General features: G+C 41.0%; 2 protein-coding genes across 5 annotated transcripts in view; one reads left to right on the forward strand and one right to left on the reverse strand.

Moving 5' to 3' along the window:
• Nucleotides 1-16,830, forward strand: part of mipol1 (mirror-image polydactyly 1) — a 97,583-nt gene that overhangs the window by 1,204 nt on the left and 79,549 nt on the right. For 2 of the 4 annotated variants that reach the window (XM_021573945.2, XM_021573946.2), the window contains exon 1: nucleotides 14,972-15,149. The exons of 1 other annotated variant lie outside the window; for it this stretch is intronic. The gene's annotated coding sequence lies outside the window, so the exon portion shown is untranslated. Of the gene's footprint in view, nucleotides 1-14,971; nucleotides 15,150-16,830 lie in introns of those variants that run through there. One more of the 4 variants, XM_021573948.2, reaches the window with a different exon arrangement.
• Nucleotides 878-14,557, reverse strand: LOC110497673 (proteasome 20S subunit alpha 3). Its single transcript, XM_021573949.2, has 10 exons — nucleotides 14,404-14,557; nucleotides 12,473-12,555; nucleotides 12,246-12,369; nucleotides 9,231-9,332; nucleotides 8,411-8,557; nucleotides 7,571-7,636; nucleotides 7,434-7,480; nucleotides 7,251-7,318; nucleotides 5,607-5,671; nucleotides 878-1,146 (listed from the first exon to the last, which is right to left on the reverse strand). The coding sequence occupies exons 1-10, from the start codon at nucleotides 14,542-14,544 to the stop codon at nucleotides 1,102-1,104; spliced, it is 888 nt and encodes a 295-aa protein (XP_021429624.2). The 5' UTR covers nucleotides 14,545-14,557; the 3' UTR covers nucleotides 878-1,101.

Consider the following 16,830-nt stretch of genomic DNA (forward strand, 5'->3'; position numbering starts at 1 on the left):
CTTATAAAAAACAATCAATCATAATCACTAGTTAACTACACATGGTTGATTATATTACTAGATATTATCTATCGTGTCCTGCGTTGCATATAATCTGACTAAGCATACAAGTATCTAAATTGACTGAGCGGTGGCAGGCAGAAGCATAGCCTAAACATTCATTCAAACAGCACTTTCGTGCGTTTTGCCAGCAGCTTTTCACTGTCCGTCAAGCATTGCACTGTTTATGACTTCAAACCTATCAATTCCCGAGATGAGGCTGGTGTAACTGAAGTGAAATGGCTAGCTTGCTAGTTAGCGTGAGCTAATAGCGTTTCAAACTTCATTCGCTCTGAGCATTCTAGTAGTTCTTCCCCTTGCTCTGCAAGGGTAACGCTGCTTCGATGGTGGCTGTTGTGTTGCTGGTTCGAGCCCAGGGAGGAGTGAGGATAGGGGCGGAAGCTATACTGTTACACTGGCAATAAAGTGCCTATAAGAACATCTAATAGTCAAAGGTTAATGAATTACAAATGGTATAGAGGGAAATATAATTCCTATAGTAACTAAAACGTCTTACCTGGGAATATTGAAGACTCATGTTAAAAGGAATCACCAGCTTTCATATGTTCTCATGTTCTGAGCAAGGAACTGAAACGCTAGCTTTCTTACATAGCACATATTGCACTTTTACTTCTCCAACACTGTTTTTGCATTATTTACATGAGGCTAAATTGATGTATTAAATTAAAATAAGTGTTCATCCAGTATTGTTGTAATTGTGACTATTACAAAGCAATAAAATTAATTGTACAATTAATCGGTATCGGCTTTTCTGGTCCTCCAATAATCGGTCGACCTCTAATACATTGGCAAAAAATAACATGACTAAGGCAGACCCTTGACCGTATTTAGCTTTTTCTTTTAATTGTCAAAGTTGCTTTTAGTATAAACAGTGCTCATCCACTTTTATTTCAAAGCTGTGTAATCCGTCAAACCAAATGGGAAAGAAATGACATGAATGGTCCATTAAACTACAAAACATACAAAATAATTTCCGTCTGTTTCTTGTAGAGCTGTCCTGTCAGTAGGTGTGTGACAAGTGAAGAAACCGCAGAATTGAATTTACATGTTGTCTTCTTCAGAGTCATCCTCCTCCTCCAAAGAATCCTATGGTGGAAGCAAGAAGCATTGTGAATCAGACACCAGAAAGACAGACTAATGTTACCACGATAGCAGAAATTACTTCAATACCAGATTTAGTATCACAATAGTCACACACACACACACCACAAGCAGTTTTTTTGAAGAGCTTCTGCCCAGTTGGCATAGGCTACAGTGCATTCGTAAAGTATTCAGACCCCTTTACCTTTTCCACATTTTGTTACGTTATGGTCTTATTCTAAAATTGATTAATTTATTTTCCCCCTCATCAATGCATACACAGTATGCCATAATGACAAAGTGAAAACAGGTTGAGTTTTTTACAAAAAACAACACTTATTTACATAAGTATTCAGACCCCATGACAGCCCGCCTGGAATTTGCCAAAAGACACCTAAAGGACTCCGACCATGAGAAACAAGATTGTCTGGTCTAATGACACCAAGATTGAACTCTTTGGCCTGAATGCCAAGCATCACATTTTTAGGAAACCTGGCACCAAACCTACAGTGACGCATGGTGCTGGCAGCATCATGCTGTGGGATGTTTTTTAGGGGAAGGGACAGGGAGACTAGTCAGGATTGAGGGAAAGATGAACAGAGCAAAATACAGAGAGATCCTTGATAAAAACCTGCTCCAGAGCGCTAAAGCCAGGAGACTGGGGGGAAGGTTCACCTTCCAGCAGGACAACGACCCTGGACACACAGCCAGGAGTGGCTTTGGGACAAGTCTCTTAATGTCCCTGAGGGGCGAAGCCAGAGCCTGGCCTTGAACCCGATCGAACATCTCTGGAGAGACCTGAAAATAGCTGTGCAGCGACTCTCATCCAACCTGACAGAGCTTGAGAGGATCTGCAGAGAATAATGGGAGAAACTCCCCAAATACAGATGTGCCAAGCTTGTAGCATCATACCCAAGAAGACTCGAAGCTGTACTCGCTGTCAATAGTGCTTCAACAAATTACTGAGTAGGGGGTCTGAATACTTATGTAAATGTCAGTTTATTTTTAATTTTTTTTAAAGAATGTCAACCTATTTTTGCTTTGTCATTATGGGGTATTGTGTGTCGATTGTTGAGGGGGGAAAAACAATGTAATCAATTTTAGAATAAGGCTGTAACAAAATGTGGAAAAAGTCCAGGGGTCTGAATATTTTCTGAATGCACTGTAATTGAGAAGATTTTTGGGAAAGCCTTTCCATCTGCCTGAAGACTTATTACTATCATCATGTGAACGTAACATTAAATGTAACTAGCTAGGTTTCCATCCAATTGGCGATCGATTTAAATGCAAATATTCTAAAATCCAAAGAAAATGTGCACGTTTCCACCACATGGACATGTTGCGGATAAAATCAGTGCGTGGTTGAGGTAGTGCACACAATGTACTTATTATTTCACTAAATAAATATCTAAAAGTGATATGCGTTTCCATCGCATTTTCAACTCTACCGATAGTTGTCACAAACTTCGGTTAAATAGCAAATCTGGTTTTAGGACGTGCGCCGTAGCCAACAGCTCGTAGATCGAGACGGGTAACTTTGGGCTAGTCTACAGTCGTGGCCAAAAGATTTCAGAATGACATTCATTTCCACAAAGTTTGCTGCTTCAGTGTCTTTAGATATTTTTGTCAGATGTTACTATGGAATACTGAAGTATAATTACAAGCATTTCATAAGTGCCAAAGGCTTTTGACAATTACATGAAGTTGATGCAGAGTCTCAAAAAAAAAACCTTTTTCAAGACCGCTGCAATCCGCCCTGGCATGCTGTCAATTAACTTCTGGGCCACATCCTGACTGATGGCAGCCCATTCTTGCATATTCAATGCTTGGAGTTTGTCCGAATTTGTGGGTTTCTGTTTGTCCAACCGCCTCTTGAGGATTGACCACAAGTTCAATGGGATTAAGGTCTGGGGAGTTTCCTGGCCATGGACCCAAAATGTCAATGTTTTGTTCCCCAAGCCACTTAGTTATCACTTTTGCCTTATGGCAAGGTGCTCCATCATGCTGGAAAAGGCATTGTTTGTCACCAAACTGTTCCTGGATGGTTGGGAGAAGTTGCTCTCGAAGGATATCTTGGTACCATTCTTTATTCATGGCTGTGTTAGGCAAAATTGTGAGTGAGCCCACTCCATTGGCTGAGAAGCAACCCCACAAATGAATGGTCTCAGGATGCATGACACAGGACTGATGGTAACGCTCACCTTGTCTTCTCTGGAAAAAAACCTTGTCCGGATGCCCCAAACAATCGGAAAGGGGATTCATCAGAGAAAATGACTTTACCCCAGTCCTCAACAGTCCAATCCCTGTACCTTTTGCAGAATATCAGTCTGTCCCTGACATTTTTCCTGGAGAGAAATGGCCTCTTTGCTGCCCTTCTTGACACCAGGCCATCCTCAAAGTCTTCGCCTCACTGTGCATGCATATGCCTGCTGCCATTCCTGAGCAAGCTGTGTACTGGTGGTGCCCCGATCCCGCAGCTGAATCAACTTTAGGAGACGGTCCTGGCACTTGCTGGACTTTCTTGGGCGCTCTGAAGCCTTCTTCACAACAATTGAACCACTCTCCTTGAAGTTCTTGATGATCCAATAAATGGTTGATTTAGGTGCAATCTTACTGGCAGCAATATCCTTGCCTGTGAAGCCCTTTTTGTGCAAAGCAATGACGATGGCACGTGTTTCCTTGCAGGTAACCATGGCTGACAGAGGAAGAACAATGATTCCAAGCACCACCCTCCTTTTGAAGCATCCAGTCTGTTATTCAAACTCAATCAGCATGACAGAGTGATCTCCAGCCTTGTCCTCGTCAACACTCACACCTGTGTTAACGAGAAAATCACTGACATGTCAGCTGGTCCTTTTGTGGCAGGGCTGAAATGCAGTGGATTTTTTTTTTTGGGGGGGGTGCATGGCAAAGAGGGACTTTGCAATTAATTGCAATTCATCTGATCACTCTTCATAACATTCTGTAATATATGCAAATTGCCAACTGAGGCAGCAGACTTTGGTAAAGTTTACATTTGTCATTCCCAAAACGTTTTGTCTTTGTCTAATGCCTCTTAAGGGGAAAGTAAGCAGATTACATTCAGAGTTTGGGTAATCCAAAAGTTGTTACTGATTACAATTTTGTACAGGTAACTTGTAACTAACTGACTACATCTAGAAAGTAACGTACCCAACCCTTCTAACGGCTACACAAAGTGGTCAACATATGCACACCCAGACAGGCATTCCTGTGCCGATGCTTCTTCAGAAAGCTGCAGGGAATACAAACACTGATGCATTCTGTTATAGTCTTGTAATCGTTTGTCCAAATTTATCATATTTTCGAATAAGTTTAACACATTTAGCTCATTTTCAAACATGAGACATCTGATAGAATTTGTTCCTTTCGCTTCTAATACCCAACCGTTTTTCTTGTTATAGTTTCGGTACGCCGTGCAACACTAACAGATACTGTATAATGGTGGTTTAGTGAACCACGCTCGTGTGATGACTAACCTTGCCTGGGACCTGAAGACTAGTTAGCTCCCTGGGCTAAAACCTAGGATTTAGCTCAGAAGGCTAACAGTCTTGTGGCACACAGGAAACCCGAGTTCGATCCATAGACATACAGTGCCTTCAGAAAGTGATTATTTCTGGGTAAGTCTCTAAGAGCTTTACACACCTGGTTTGTACAATATTTGCGGATTATTCCTTTTAAATTCAAACTCTTAAGTTGGTTGTTGATCACTACTGGATTTTCCCCAAACATAACGCATTCTATTCAGGACATGAAGTTAATTTCTTTGCTCTGTTAATTAGCATAGTATTGTGGAGTAATTACAATGTTGTGTATCCATCCTCAGTTCTCCCATCACAGCCAATAAACTAACTGTTTTAAAGTCACCATTGGCCTCATGTTGAAATCCCTGAGCAGTTTCCTTCCTCTCCGGCTACTGAGTTAACGGAAGGACTGTATCATTCTAGTGACTGGGTGTATTGATACACCATCCAAAGTATAATCAATTACTTCACCATGCTCAAAAGGGATATATTCAATGTCTGCTTTTTTTTTACCCATCTACCCTTGTTTGCAATGCATTGGAAAACCTCCCTGGTCTTTGTGGTTGAATCTGTTTGAAATTCAGTGCTCAACCTTACAGATAATTGTATGTGTACGGTATAGAGATAAGGAAGTCATTCAAAAAATATATGTTAAACACCATTATTGCACACAGAGTGCGTCCATGCAACTTATCATGCGAGTTACACATTTTTACTCAACTTATTTAGGCTCGTCATAAAAGGTGTTGAATACTTAGACTGATTATGGGGTATTGTGTGTAGGCCAATGACACAATCTCAATTTATTCCATTTTACATTCAGTTTGTAACCATAAAATGTGGAAAGAATACTTAAGGTACTGTTGTTTTGAACCCAGGTCACAGAAATGCCATGCAACATAAACTGGTGGTCATGGTACATACCTTAGCATACTTCTCTGCCTCCACCCTGATGTCTTTAGGAACCAGCTCGTGCTTTCCATTTGTCACTGGTGAAGGGAAATGAAGGTCATAAGTTATGCACAACATTGACTTGACTGGATCGGGCAATGGCCCGTCACGTAGCTGGCCATGACTGCACATGCATGCAATACATCACTTTGTTATGAGCTGGGTTAACTTTCAGATTTGAGTGGAACACTGCTCACGCCAGGGTTTCCGTTAGAAAAATGAGGCGCCGGACATTTGACCGGCATAATTTTAATTTAGCGGACATTTAAGAAATTTACCAGACCCTTTTGGATTGGGTGCATAACCTGATTAGGGCATCCACCCTCGGTGCCCAGAATGACATTTCGATTATGGTAATTCATATTAACAGAACACGCAAGTCAGGTTGCAACAATTCCTTCTTACCAAATTCTGACGCGCACTTTGATGTTAGAATACCTGTCCACATTTACTTTTCCTCAGCCAACAAGACCAATAACAAACAGCAAAATCACTAGCCTATCTCAATCTGCTATCCCCCATAGTAGAAAAGTTGACCTATTCTATTGGTCAGCTTGTTGAGAAAGAAATAGCCTATTCCAAAACAGACTCTGGGACAGTTGTGGGACGATAGGTCCCAAATTCACACAACCAATAGGCATAGGCTACATAAAAGAAAATAGAGGGAAAAAAGGAATGAGTGACACAACATATCAGAACGTTTAGCTTAATGTTGATGAACCATTATTTCTTCACATAAGTGCAGCAATGCGCACAAGTGCAAATGTTCATTCCATAATGCAATTAGCAGAAAATAAGTTATCAAAAGCTCACTGCACATGCCGTCAGTTTCATGTGACAGATGAAAATATATTTTAGAAATTTAGAAAGAGGGGTGGTTGAATATGCAACTACTAGCATGGGTTGCTAATATGACTAGAAGTGTGCCTTTGGTTACTGGACAATGAAAGAAAGTTTATATAAAATAATTGCTTTCACAGATATGGTCTGATTTTGGCTAGGCTACTTTGAAGCCAGGTAAGACATGCCTCATAGTATGTAGTAAAACTTTCAGGTTTCAAACAATTAAGTATATGTTTTGAAAATGCAAAGCGGTGTGTGACAAGCTGATGATGTCTGCCTTCAGCCCCCCCTCCCCGCCCTCAGAACAGCCTCAATTCGTCAGGACATGGACTCTACAAGGTCTCGAAACATTCCACAGGGATGCTGGCACATGTTGACTCCAATGCTTCACACAGTTGTGTCAAGTTGGCTGGATTGTCCTTTGTGTGGTGGACCATTCTTGATACAAACAGGAACCTGTTGAGCATTAAACCCAGCAGCGTTGCAGTTCTTGGCAGAAACTGGTGCACCTGGCATCTACTACCATAACCCGTTCAAAGGCACTTAAATCATCCGTCTTTCCCATTTACCATCTGAATGGCACACAATCCTGGTCTCAATTGTCTCAAGGCTTTAAAAAAAATCCTTCTTTAACCAGTCTCCTCCCCTTCATCTACACTGATTGAAGTGGATTTAACAAGTGACATCAATAAGGGATCATAGCTTTCAGTCTGTCATGGAAAGAGCAGGTGTCTGGTTTGTACACTCAGTGTATATAAGAGAAAGCTGCATTACCTTCTCCAACCCAGCTGAGTTCCAACTCGAACGCTTTGTCTTTCACTTCATCGTGTACAATGTAGATTCTACAAAACCAAAAATACAACAGTACATATGAGTAATACACTGCCTTGATTGAAGGCTATTTATGAGAATGAGCAACAGTAGGTGTATTCCTTTAATAAAATAAAAAACACTTACATTTTGGCCACCTCCTTTACCAACTCCCTGCAGGTCATGTCTTTCATCTGTTGATGGCAATGACATACAAAGATAAACAATGAAGATATTCCCATGTTTTATGAAATTGGACAACTTGGCTAAATTAATATTCTTACCTGAAGCTTTTCAATTTCTGTCTTGGCGGCTTGCTTGGCTTTTCCAATAGCACATCCCCAGTAACCCTTAATAAAACAAACATTTCAGTGGCCATCTTGAACATTTTCACAACAACGTTACACATTTCACATCACTTTGAGGCTGCATGATGACATATAGAGATGGTAAAACAAACATTCCCTTCTGAGAATACATTGCAAATTTCCAAACACCTTAAAAGGTCAATCTTTTTAATCTTACCATTTAAATCATTTCTGGGTAACAATGAAGTACTTTCAATTAAAATGGTAAAAAATACAATTTCTCAAGCAAGAATTTTGCTAGGCCTGTCTGGGGAGGGGAAAAAACAGAATACTAACTTATTGGTAGAAAGGTTTTGAACCCTTTCTTATTGGCCTATTCACTAATTTACCGCATGGTTATGTCACCATGGTAGGCCAAAACTCGATAACACCAAAACGTGCTGAAAGCTCATGCAGTCTTTTCAATCGGCTCTTACACTAAAAGGGCATTATAATTTTCACAATATTATTCTAACCTGTGTGGAAATGTGATGTTCCTGTGTTTTATATATACATTTCTGATTTTCCTGTGTTTTATATATACATTTTTGACTGCACTGGGGCCTTTAAATGGCGATTTTCCCAGACCCAGATTAAACCTAGTCAAGGAGTAAACCACATGCTCATTGTAATATCTCCATTGAGAATGCACCTTACTCCTAGACTAGTCTTAACCTTGATTCGGGAAACCAGCCCTAAGAGTGTAGTGTGACAACAGTAAGTTAATGACATTAGACAACAGTTAGTTTAGTGATAAACACCCAAAACCTAACTCACAAATGAGATTCCAGAGGGATCAACCATGTACAGCTGAGGACCATCATCTTGATCGTAAGAGCCCAAGATGAAGCTGCATCCAAACGGCCGCACGGCACTGTATAGTGTATAGGCATGAACGTACATGGCCACTCTCTCGGAGAGATACTGTAAAGAGAGATTATATGCAATTCAAAGAATATGACTGTCCATAGGATTTAGGGACAAAGCAATTCAGAATGTCGCCAAAATAGGTTAGCAGTCACAGTTAACCAGTTGAATCAGGCGTGGTAGTCCTGTAATGGAATATATGGGGCAGCAGGGTAGCCTAGTGGTTAGAGCGTTAGACTAGTAACCGGAAGGTTGAAAGTTCAAACCCCCGAGCTGACAAGGTACAAATCTGTTGTTCTGCCCCTGAACAGGCAGAACAACAGTTCCTAGGCCGTCATTGAAAATAAGAATTTGTTCTTAACTGACGTGCCTAGTTAAATAAAGGTAAAATATAAATAAATATCAAATATGTGGAACTGACAGGGTAACCGAGGAGGAGTTTGAGGGAAACACTGATGAACACTGATGACCTTTATTTAACTAGGCACGTCAGTTAAGAACAAATTCTTATTTTCAATGACGGCCTAGGAACTGTTGTTCTGCCTGTTCAGGGGCAGAACAACAGATTTGTACCTTGTCAGCTCGGGGGTTTGAACTTTCAACCTTCCGGTTACTAGTCTAACGCTCTAACCACTAGGCTACCCCATATATTCCATTACAGGACTACCACGCCTGATTCAACTGGTTAACTGTGACTGCTAACCTATTAGCAACATAATTATTTTTTTACCTTCAGTGGGATGTTGTGTCCATAGTTGGATCTGAAGTTGGAGGCCTCCTCTCTGGCCACCTCAGACAGGGATCGAGCATCAGCCAGTAGTCCAGCCACTGCCTATGGGTAAGAAAGTTAAAGGTAGATTCAGCAATGCACAAAGTAAACAGCAGAATCGGGACGACTTCCACAACAACTAAGAGTGTTAGGCTTGATACTTAACTTCTCCATTGTTATGGTCCAGCAGCAATAATGTGGCAGCAGCATGAAACACATTCTTGGCCATACCAGATATATTGCAGATAAGCGCGATGCACTCTCTGTGGTGCTCGTGGCAACGTTGTATAATCGCTGAGTCTCATTTTAATGAGTTAAAGGCAGGTTCAAATGTTATTCGCCCTTTCTATGAGATGAACTGCTTTAAAAACAGGCGAACCCAAAAAAACTCTGGTTGAAAACTGTCTGTTGCATTGATATTCGATATTAGTCAGAAACATTGACAACTGTAGAAATGGACTACAAAGTGTTAACAGCATAATTTGTCACAAAGTCAGTACCTTCCAAAACAAGAGATTTGCGAGATTTATGGAAGCTGTTCCATTCCTAGATCCATTTCGATCATCCTATGTAACCGGTGTGAAATTGCTAGCGGTGCACGCTCGGAGACTTTGAATTAGTCGTTTTCCTTGCTCTGCAACTCTATTCAAGCGTACGGCAGAAACTAGACAGACAGACCTGCCCACATTACACAGCGCCTCATACTTGTTTAGATAAGACAACGCGTTACCAATGTTGTGTTGAAAGTAAGGTTGAGCGCTATTACAATAGCATCGTCTATTTCCGATGATTGACAGCATTCGTAAATTGTGACGACGCTGTGATGTGACACACGATGGTTTAGCCTATTTGAACTTGACTGGCGCCCCACAGTAAAGAACAGTCTCGCAGCACACAAGTGACATTAAGAGTAATTAGCCTATTTCAATAAAAATGTTATACAGAACGCAAGAGAGTAATGTAGGCTAGACAAAGCGAGAAATTATACCAAAGCACCCCAAAATGTCCAGTCAGAAAATCTATCTCCCTCTGTTGGATGCATGGGCTATAGCCTAAACCTATTCATTTTTTTATAATGGATACTCCTTAACCATCTTGTGTTTTCTATTCGATAGGCTCCAACAGACATGGCGCCAACAGATATGGTCACCCTGTTCCTAGCCAACTTCGCAGTATTTTGTGTGTGTTATTTCGTATTATTTGCTCAGAACATTTCTAGCATTATTACCTATAGCCGAAAATAACTTTTGGATATTAGATTAGCAGTCACTCACCAGCATTTTGACCAAAAATTAGACATTCCTCAATTGGATCCTATGTTCGTACCACCGCCCCATAAAAGCAAATATGAGGAAAATGCAACCAAAGCTTTATCAACACATCGTCTGCGCAACTCGCTCATCAAGAAATCTTGACCATTGCTACTCTCCCGCCCCCCCTTTGGCAAATCCAATCACGCCTCCATTCTGCTACTTCCTTCGCTCCTGCGAGCTCTCGTTCTCCGCGGCCGACGTGAAGACATTTAACCACGTGGGTAGCAGTGGAGGGTGAAAAGCATCAAGTTTATCTGCATGCACATCACTGACAAACTGAAATAACCCATCCACACAGACAGTGTAGTGAAGCGCAACAGCGCCTCTTCAACCTCAGAAGGCTGAACAATTCAGCTTGGTAGGACCAAAGACCCTCACAAACATCTACAGGTGCGCCATTGAGAGCATCCTGTTGGACTGCATCACTGCCTGGTATGGCTACAGCACCGGACGCAACCGCCTCTCCAGAGGGTGGTGCGTGTGGTCAGCCCAACGCATCATCGGGGGCACACTGCCTGCCCTCCAGGACATCTACAGCGTTATTTCCCAAATATTCTAGCCTACGAAGATTTTCTTCTAAATTTTGTGGCTTTCAAAAATAACAATGAAAGTCTCAATCACAGCTTTATTATAGAAATAATATTGTTCTATTATTTTGCAGGGCAAATAAGCAATTATTACCAGTTCTAAAGACAGACTGATTCTATCCAGCCCATGTCACTACAGTACGATAGCCCGTTCCTCAGACAGTCACTGTTCCATCACAGAGCGCCACACAGAGCGCCATGTAAAAATGGCACCGAAGCACTATGCCACTCACCAGTAACTTGATAAGTGGATTTGTCTGCTCAATGTGCTACTAGCTAGCTTCATTGATTAAACTAGCTTGTGATTTTGGGCAATGATAAACCGTGTGTAGCTAGTTTTGTCAGAAATAAGGGAAGCAGCGGCCGCGTCGATAGTGTCAGGATTGCAGTACTAGGTAGTTTTCATGCACATTTAACTAGAGATACTGCACCAAATACTTTTAGCTAGATGTAAAATTGCACAACTAAGACCTTTGACAAAAAAAATTAGATTCATTCTGACTATTTTGAGAGTGACATTTTTCTACCATGAGTCAAGAGGGCCAAACATATCACACCCAACCACATTCCCAATATCCAAATCCATTTTTTCTTAATGAGCAGCAGAATTCAGTCCCTCTCTAAGATCTTTCAAGATTAATATATGGGGTTGACAACGTCATGACAAATGCCCAGAGGTAAAAGTCTGTATTGTCACTCTGATCAGTCAGATAGCTATCAACATTGACTAGAAGCTGGTGTGTGGTTAATTGTAGAAGGCTTGTTTCAGCTAGCTGTATTTTGTTCTTGAAACCATCTCCTGTTTTGAAGTGTTTAGTCGCTACATTAGTATGCTAATGTAGCTAGGGTTAGCCAGCTAGCCAACCAATAACTGTAACAAAACAAGTGCATTAAGTAAAATGTTTTTATGTTTTCAATAAAGATTTGCAGACAAGCTCAGAAATATAGCTTACATGTTGTCAATAATCCTTTGATTATAAGACAACCCATCTGTTTTTCTGGTTATGTGCGCATCAGTTGTTGGTCAACATTCTACCCGTTATTACACTATGGATGTGGTCTGGATGAATACATACCATTCCTACGTGACGGTCAACATTGAAGATGCGCTTGTTTGAGCCTTGTTCATAAAGTTTGGAGAGAATCAATTTCTCAACACCGAACACAACCCCATCCTTGCATCGGATCCCAATTGCTGTGCTGTAAGGAGAAAGAACAAGAACCAACAAATTGAGACACTTGGGTTATTTTCCATCATGTGGGTACTGCATTGAAAACACTCAAACAGGGAAGGATAATATACCTGCTGTTTTCTACTGCCTTCATGGCATATTCCACCTGGAATACCCTTCCATCAGGTGAAAAGGTGGAGGCAGACAAGTCATACTAGAAAAGGAAAGAGTTTTAGATGTTATATTTTGAAGGCCACCGCTGTTGAGATAACATAGCTACACTTGTGATTGACAGGAACTGCCAGACTTCATACCTTTACATCAATCTAACCAAACTCAAGGGTGTCAATTTTCAAAATATTAGCTAGCAAAAACCATGGAAGTAGCTTCATGATAGGCCTGAATGTTAACCCACGACTGTGTGGCCACGCACGACACAACACCATCATCAAGTTTGCTGCCGACATGATGGTGGTAGGCCTGATCACCAGCGACGATGAGTCAGCCTACAGGGAGGTCAGTGACCTGGCAGTGGGGTGCCGAAGCAACAACCTCTCCCTCAATGTCAGCAAGACCAAGAAGCTGATCATGGACTACAGGGGGGGGGGGGGGGGGGGGGGGGGGGGGGGGGGGAGCACGCCCACATCCACATCGACAGGGCGGTAGTGGAGCAGGTAGAGAACTTCCAAGTACCTCTGTGTCCAAATCACTAAAGACTTACAAATGGTCCAAACACAGTCATGAAGACGGCGCGACAGTGCCACTTCCCCCCCCAGGAGGTTGAATAAGTTTGGTATGGGCCCTCCTGGAAATGTTTTACAGCTGTACTAGTGAGATCATATTGACTGGCTGCATCCCTACTTGGTATGGCGCTAGAGTATTGTGCGGACAGCCCAGTACATCACTGGTGCTGAGCTCCCTGCCATCGGGGACCTCTATATCAGGCAGTGTGAAAAGAAGGCCTTGAAAATCCTCAAAGACCCCAACCACCCAAGCCATAGTCTATTTTCTCTGCTGCCTCACTGCAAGAGGTACCGGTGCATCAAATCTGACACCAACAGGCTCTTGAACAGCTTCTATCCACAAGCAATACAACTGATAGAGTAGCTACACTGACAGTGTTAACCTTGTATCTTGATTGACCTTTTATTTCAATATTTTGCACCGTCTATGCACACTCACAGGGCCCTACACACTCATTCACACATAATATGCACATACTTGACTCTACACACCTGCAAGATGCTGCTACTCTATCTTATATCCTGTTGCCTTGTCCCTATACATATCTACCTCCATCACTCCAGTATCCCGGCACATGTAAATATGATACTGGAACTGACTTAAATATTTCCTGTATATAGTATGCTTAATTACTTACTTCATTGCGTATCTCATATTTAATATTCCTCGTGTGCTTTTTTTCTAGTAATATATTGTTATTGATTATTGCACTGTTGGGTTTTGAGTTTGCAATGAAGACATTTGTGCATGTGACATTACAATTTGAGTAATCCCATTTTTACATTACAGGTGCCAGCGCGTCTTTCTAGCTTTTTAAAAGATTAAAGAACTTGTAAATATCATGTTGTGAAATTCCATTTACCCAGTGGTGAAATAAAACATTTGTTTAGTGATAGGAGAGCAACCAATACCCAACACCATTTGGTTGAATTTGTTTCAATTTCGATTTAGTTCAACCAGCATTGCTAATTTAGCTAGCAAGCTGCCGTACAAGTGAGTCAGCAGGCATGACAACTAGTTAGCTTGCTAGTTCTGTAGTGAAATAACTAACGTTACTTAGGTAGGTAGCAGTAACCAATGTAAAATGTGTTTCACTCTACATAGGATTATAGATCTTAAACGAATGACGTAATTTAATGTGTTATTGGTTACTACTGTAAAACCTAAAACTACCACAGAACAGCCACAGTTAGCTAACGTTAGCAAGTTGGCTAACTTTGTCTTTTCCAAGAATAAGCTGGTGCTAAAAAGTTAACCAAACCTTTCGTTTGGTAGCATACAAATGTATAACGTGCAGTATCTTAGCTATCAAACTTACCCCAGTTCCTATTGAACTCATTGTGTTAAAAACTCCTTTATAACAACTCCGTCTGATGTGTTTCAGCACATCCCAGTCATTCACCAACCAACAAGAAAATGCCTTTACGTACAACAGCAGCCGCACTGAACACGCAAACATACTGCCACCTCCTGTGGCGGAGTGTAATCGCAGCGGGAGTGGTGGAAGTGCACAATTCATCATAAACATCTACAGGAAGATTTTATACACTAGTCATACTCATTTCAAAATGAAGAGATTTAATCGGTAATACGCTGGTAAACAAACTATGTCGTTCCTAGGCTGGCCTAGAATTAGTTCTTAACTGACTTGCCTAGTTAAATAAAGGTTAAATCTATATGTATATTTTTTAAAGTTCAGCAGTTAACTTGCCATCAATTCTGGCTACATTTCCACCTGCAAACGGCCCTAATCTATAACAGAAGGGTGTGTTTCCGTGTGTTTCTTTACATTCATACATTTAATTCAGTTCCTTCTCTTTTCTCAACATTCGTGGGAGAAGTATGTGTATTGATGTTTATGAATGATTTAGTTGAGCTAATCATCGACTGCTCCCTGGTGGACAACAGTTATACAATAACAAAATTCCATTTGGATTGTAAACTTCCTCAATCCACAGAAACCACTGTAAGCACTGTAGCGGTGTGCTATCAGTTGCGTAAATACTTAAATAGGTTTTTATTGGCACAGATAAACTGGTCTCTGGTCACATTTCTGATTTTGTGGTAAGTGATTCAACAATGTAACGCTATACTGTCTTGTGAAAAGAAAAGTTACATGGTCAGCTAGCTACATTAGCTATTTTTCAATGAAGTTAGCTAGCTAGCTTTGCTTGTTAACTTTAGCTTGATAGCTACCTAGCTTAACCTAGGGGGTGGATCTTTGCTTGACACTCGCGGCTGAGAAAGCAGCATATTCATTTATGATATTTGTACACGTGGCGAATGTTTTTAGATTCGAAATGTGTGCAAAACTTTGATTAAGAACAAGATAGCCACACTAACTCAAAGTTAGGGTTTGACTATAGCTTCCATGTCAACTATTTGACATATTTTAGGCATGTCACAGCAAATATAGGTATAGGGGTATAATATGCTTGTTATAATATTGCATCGCATAACGTTATTTGGCTGTCAAGAAAGTGTACAATACAAATGGTATCTGATTTCTATAATGTAGCCTAGTCAACTTGAGTTTGGGCAGCAAAACAATGTTGTACTATGCATTTAGGACTGTACAAAATAAGATATGGTATGGTGTGAATCCCTACTTCAGTATGTGAACCCCTCAAACACAGACCAGATTGTTATTTTAGTGGAAAAAAGTAGGGTGCATAATAGCGATGTACTAGGACATCATTGTTTACTCGGGGAGATTGTTCAATATTGACTTCGAAATTGGACGTCTATGCATTAGGAGTTCAGCAAATGCCTTCAAAACCGGCCACTAAGGGAAACAGTTGGCCCTATTACCATCAAGTAGACTTGGGTTTTGCTAGGGTGTTGTGGGCAGGGATGGTGGATGGGTGTAATCCCATGACTCTGGATCATGCATGGTGGACACAGTTTTTTTGTCAGTTCTGTTATACTCACAGACACTATTTTAACAGTTTTGGAAACATTCGAGTGTTTTCTATCCAAATATATATAATTTTATGCATATCCTATCTTCTGGTCCTGAGTAGAAGGCAGTTTAATTTGGGCACGCTTTTCATCCAAAATTCCAAATGCTGCCCCCTACCCTGGAGAAGTTAACCATTCGGAAGGAGTGCCTACACATTAACCCTTAAATAGGAAGTTTACCTAAAATCCAACATTTCCAAAGTGATTCCATACATTGAAACCAGTTAGGTGGAGTTTACCTTCTCCCCCTCCCTCTCCGTGCAGTCTAGAACTGGAAAGCTGGAAGAAAAAAAACGGGTCATGTGACATGTCATTGTGCACTGCTAGCTCTGTTCCGTTGTCAGTCAAAGAGCAATTGAGAAATCTACGAATTGTTGAACAATTCTTTGTTTTATTGAAAGCCGTATGCTGACACATTGGTGCGGCTGATTTCCGGGTTAAGCGAGCAGTGTGTTAAGAAGTAGGTAACTATGCGTGTCATGTTTTGGAGGATGCGTGTCTCGACCTTCGCCTCTCCCGAGCCCATTGAGGAGTTGCAGCGATGAGACAAGGTCTAGAAATTAGTGAGACAATTGGGTAAAATCTACAAAAATCAGCTTCTTGATATGCCATACCTGTCAGGCAAAGGATAAATGTTCACTAACAGGGATGTAAACACATTTGTGCACAGAATTTGAGAGAAAGAAGCTTTTTGTGCGTATGGAACATTTTGGGGATCTTTTATTTCAGCCTATGAAACATGGGACCAACATTTTACATGTGCGTTTAAATTTTTGTTCAGTAT

Source organism: Oncorhynchus mykiss, chromosome 19, assembly GCF_013265735.2.
Source record: "Oncorhynchus mykiss isolate Arlee chromosome 19, USDA_OmykA_1.1, whole genome shotgun sequence".
NCBI lineage: Eukaryota > Metazoa > Chordata > Actinopteri > Salmoniformes > Salmonidae > Oncorhynchus > Oncorhynchus mykiss.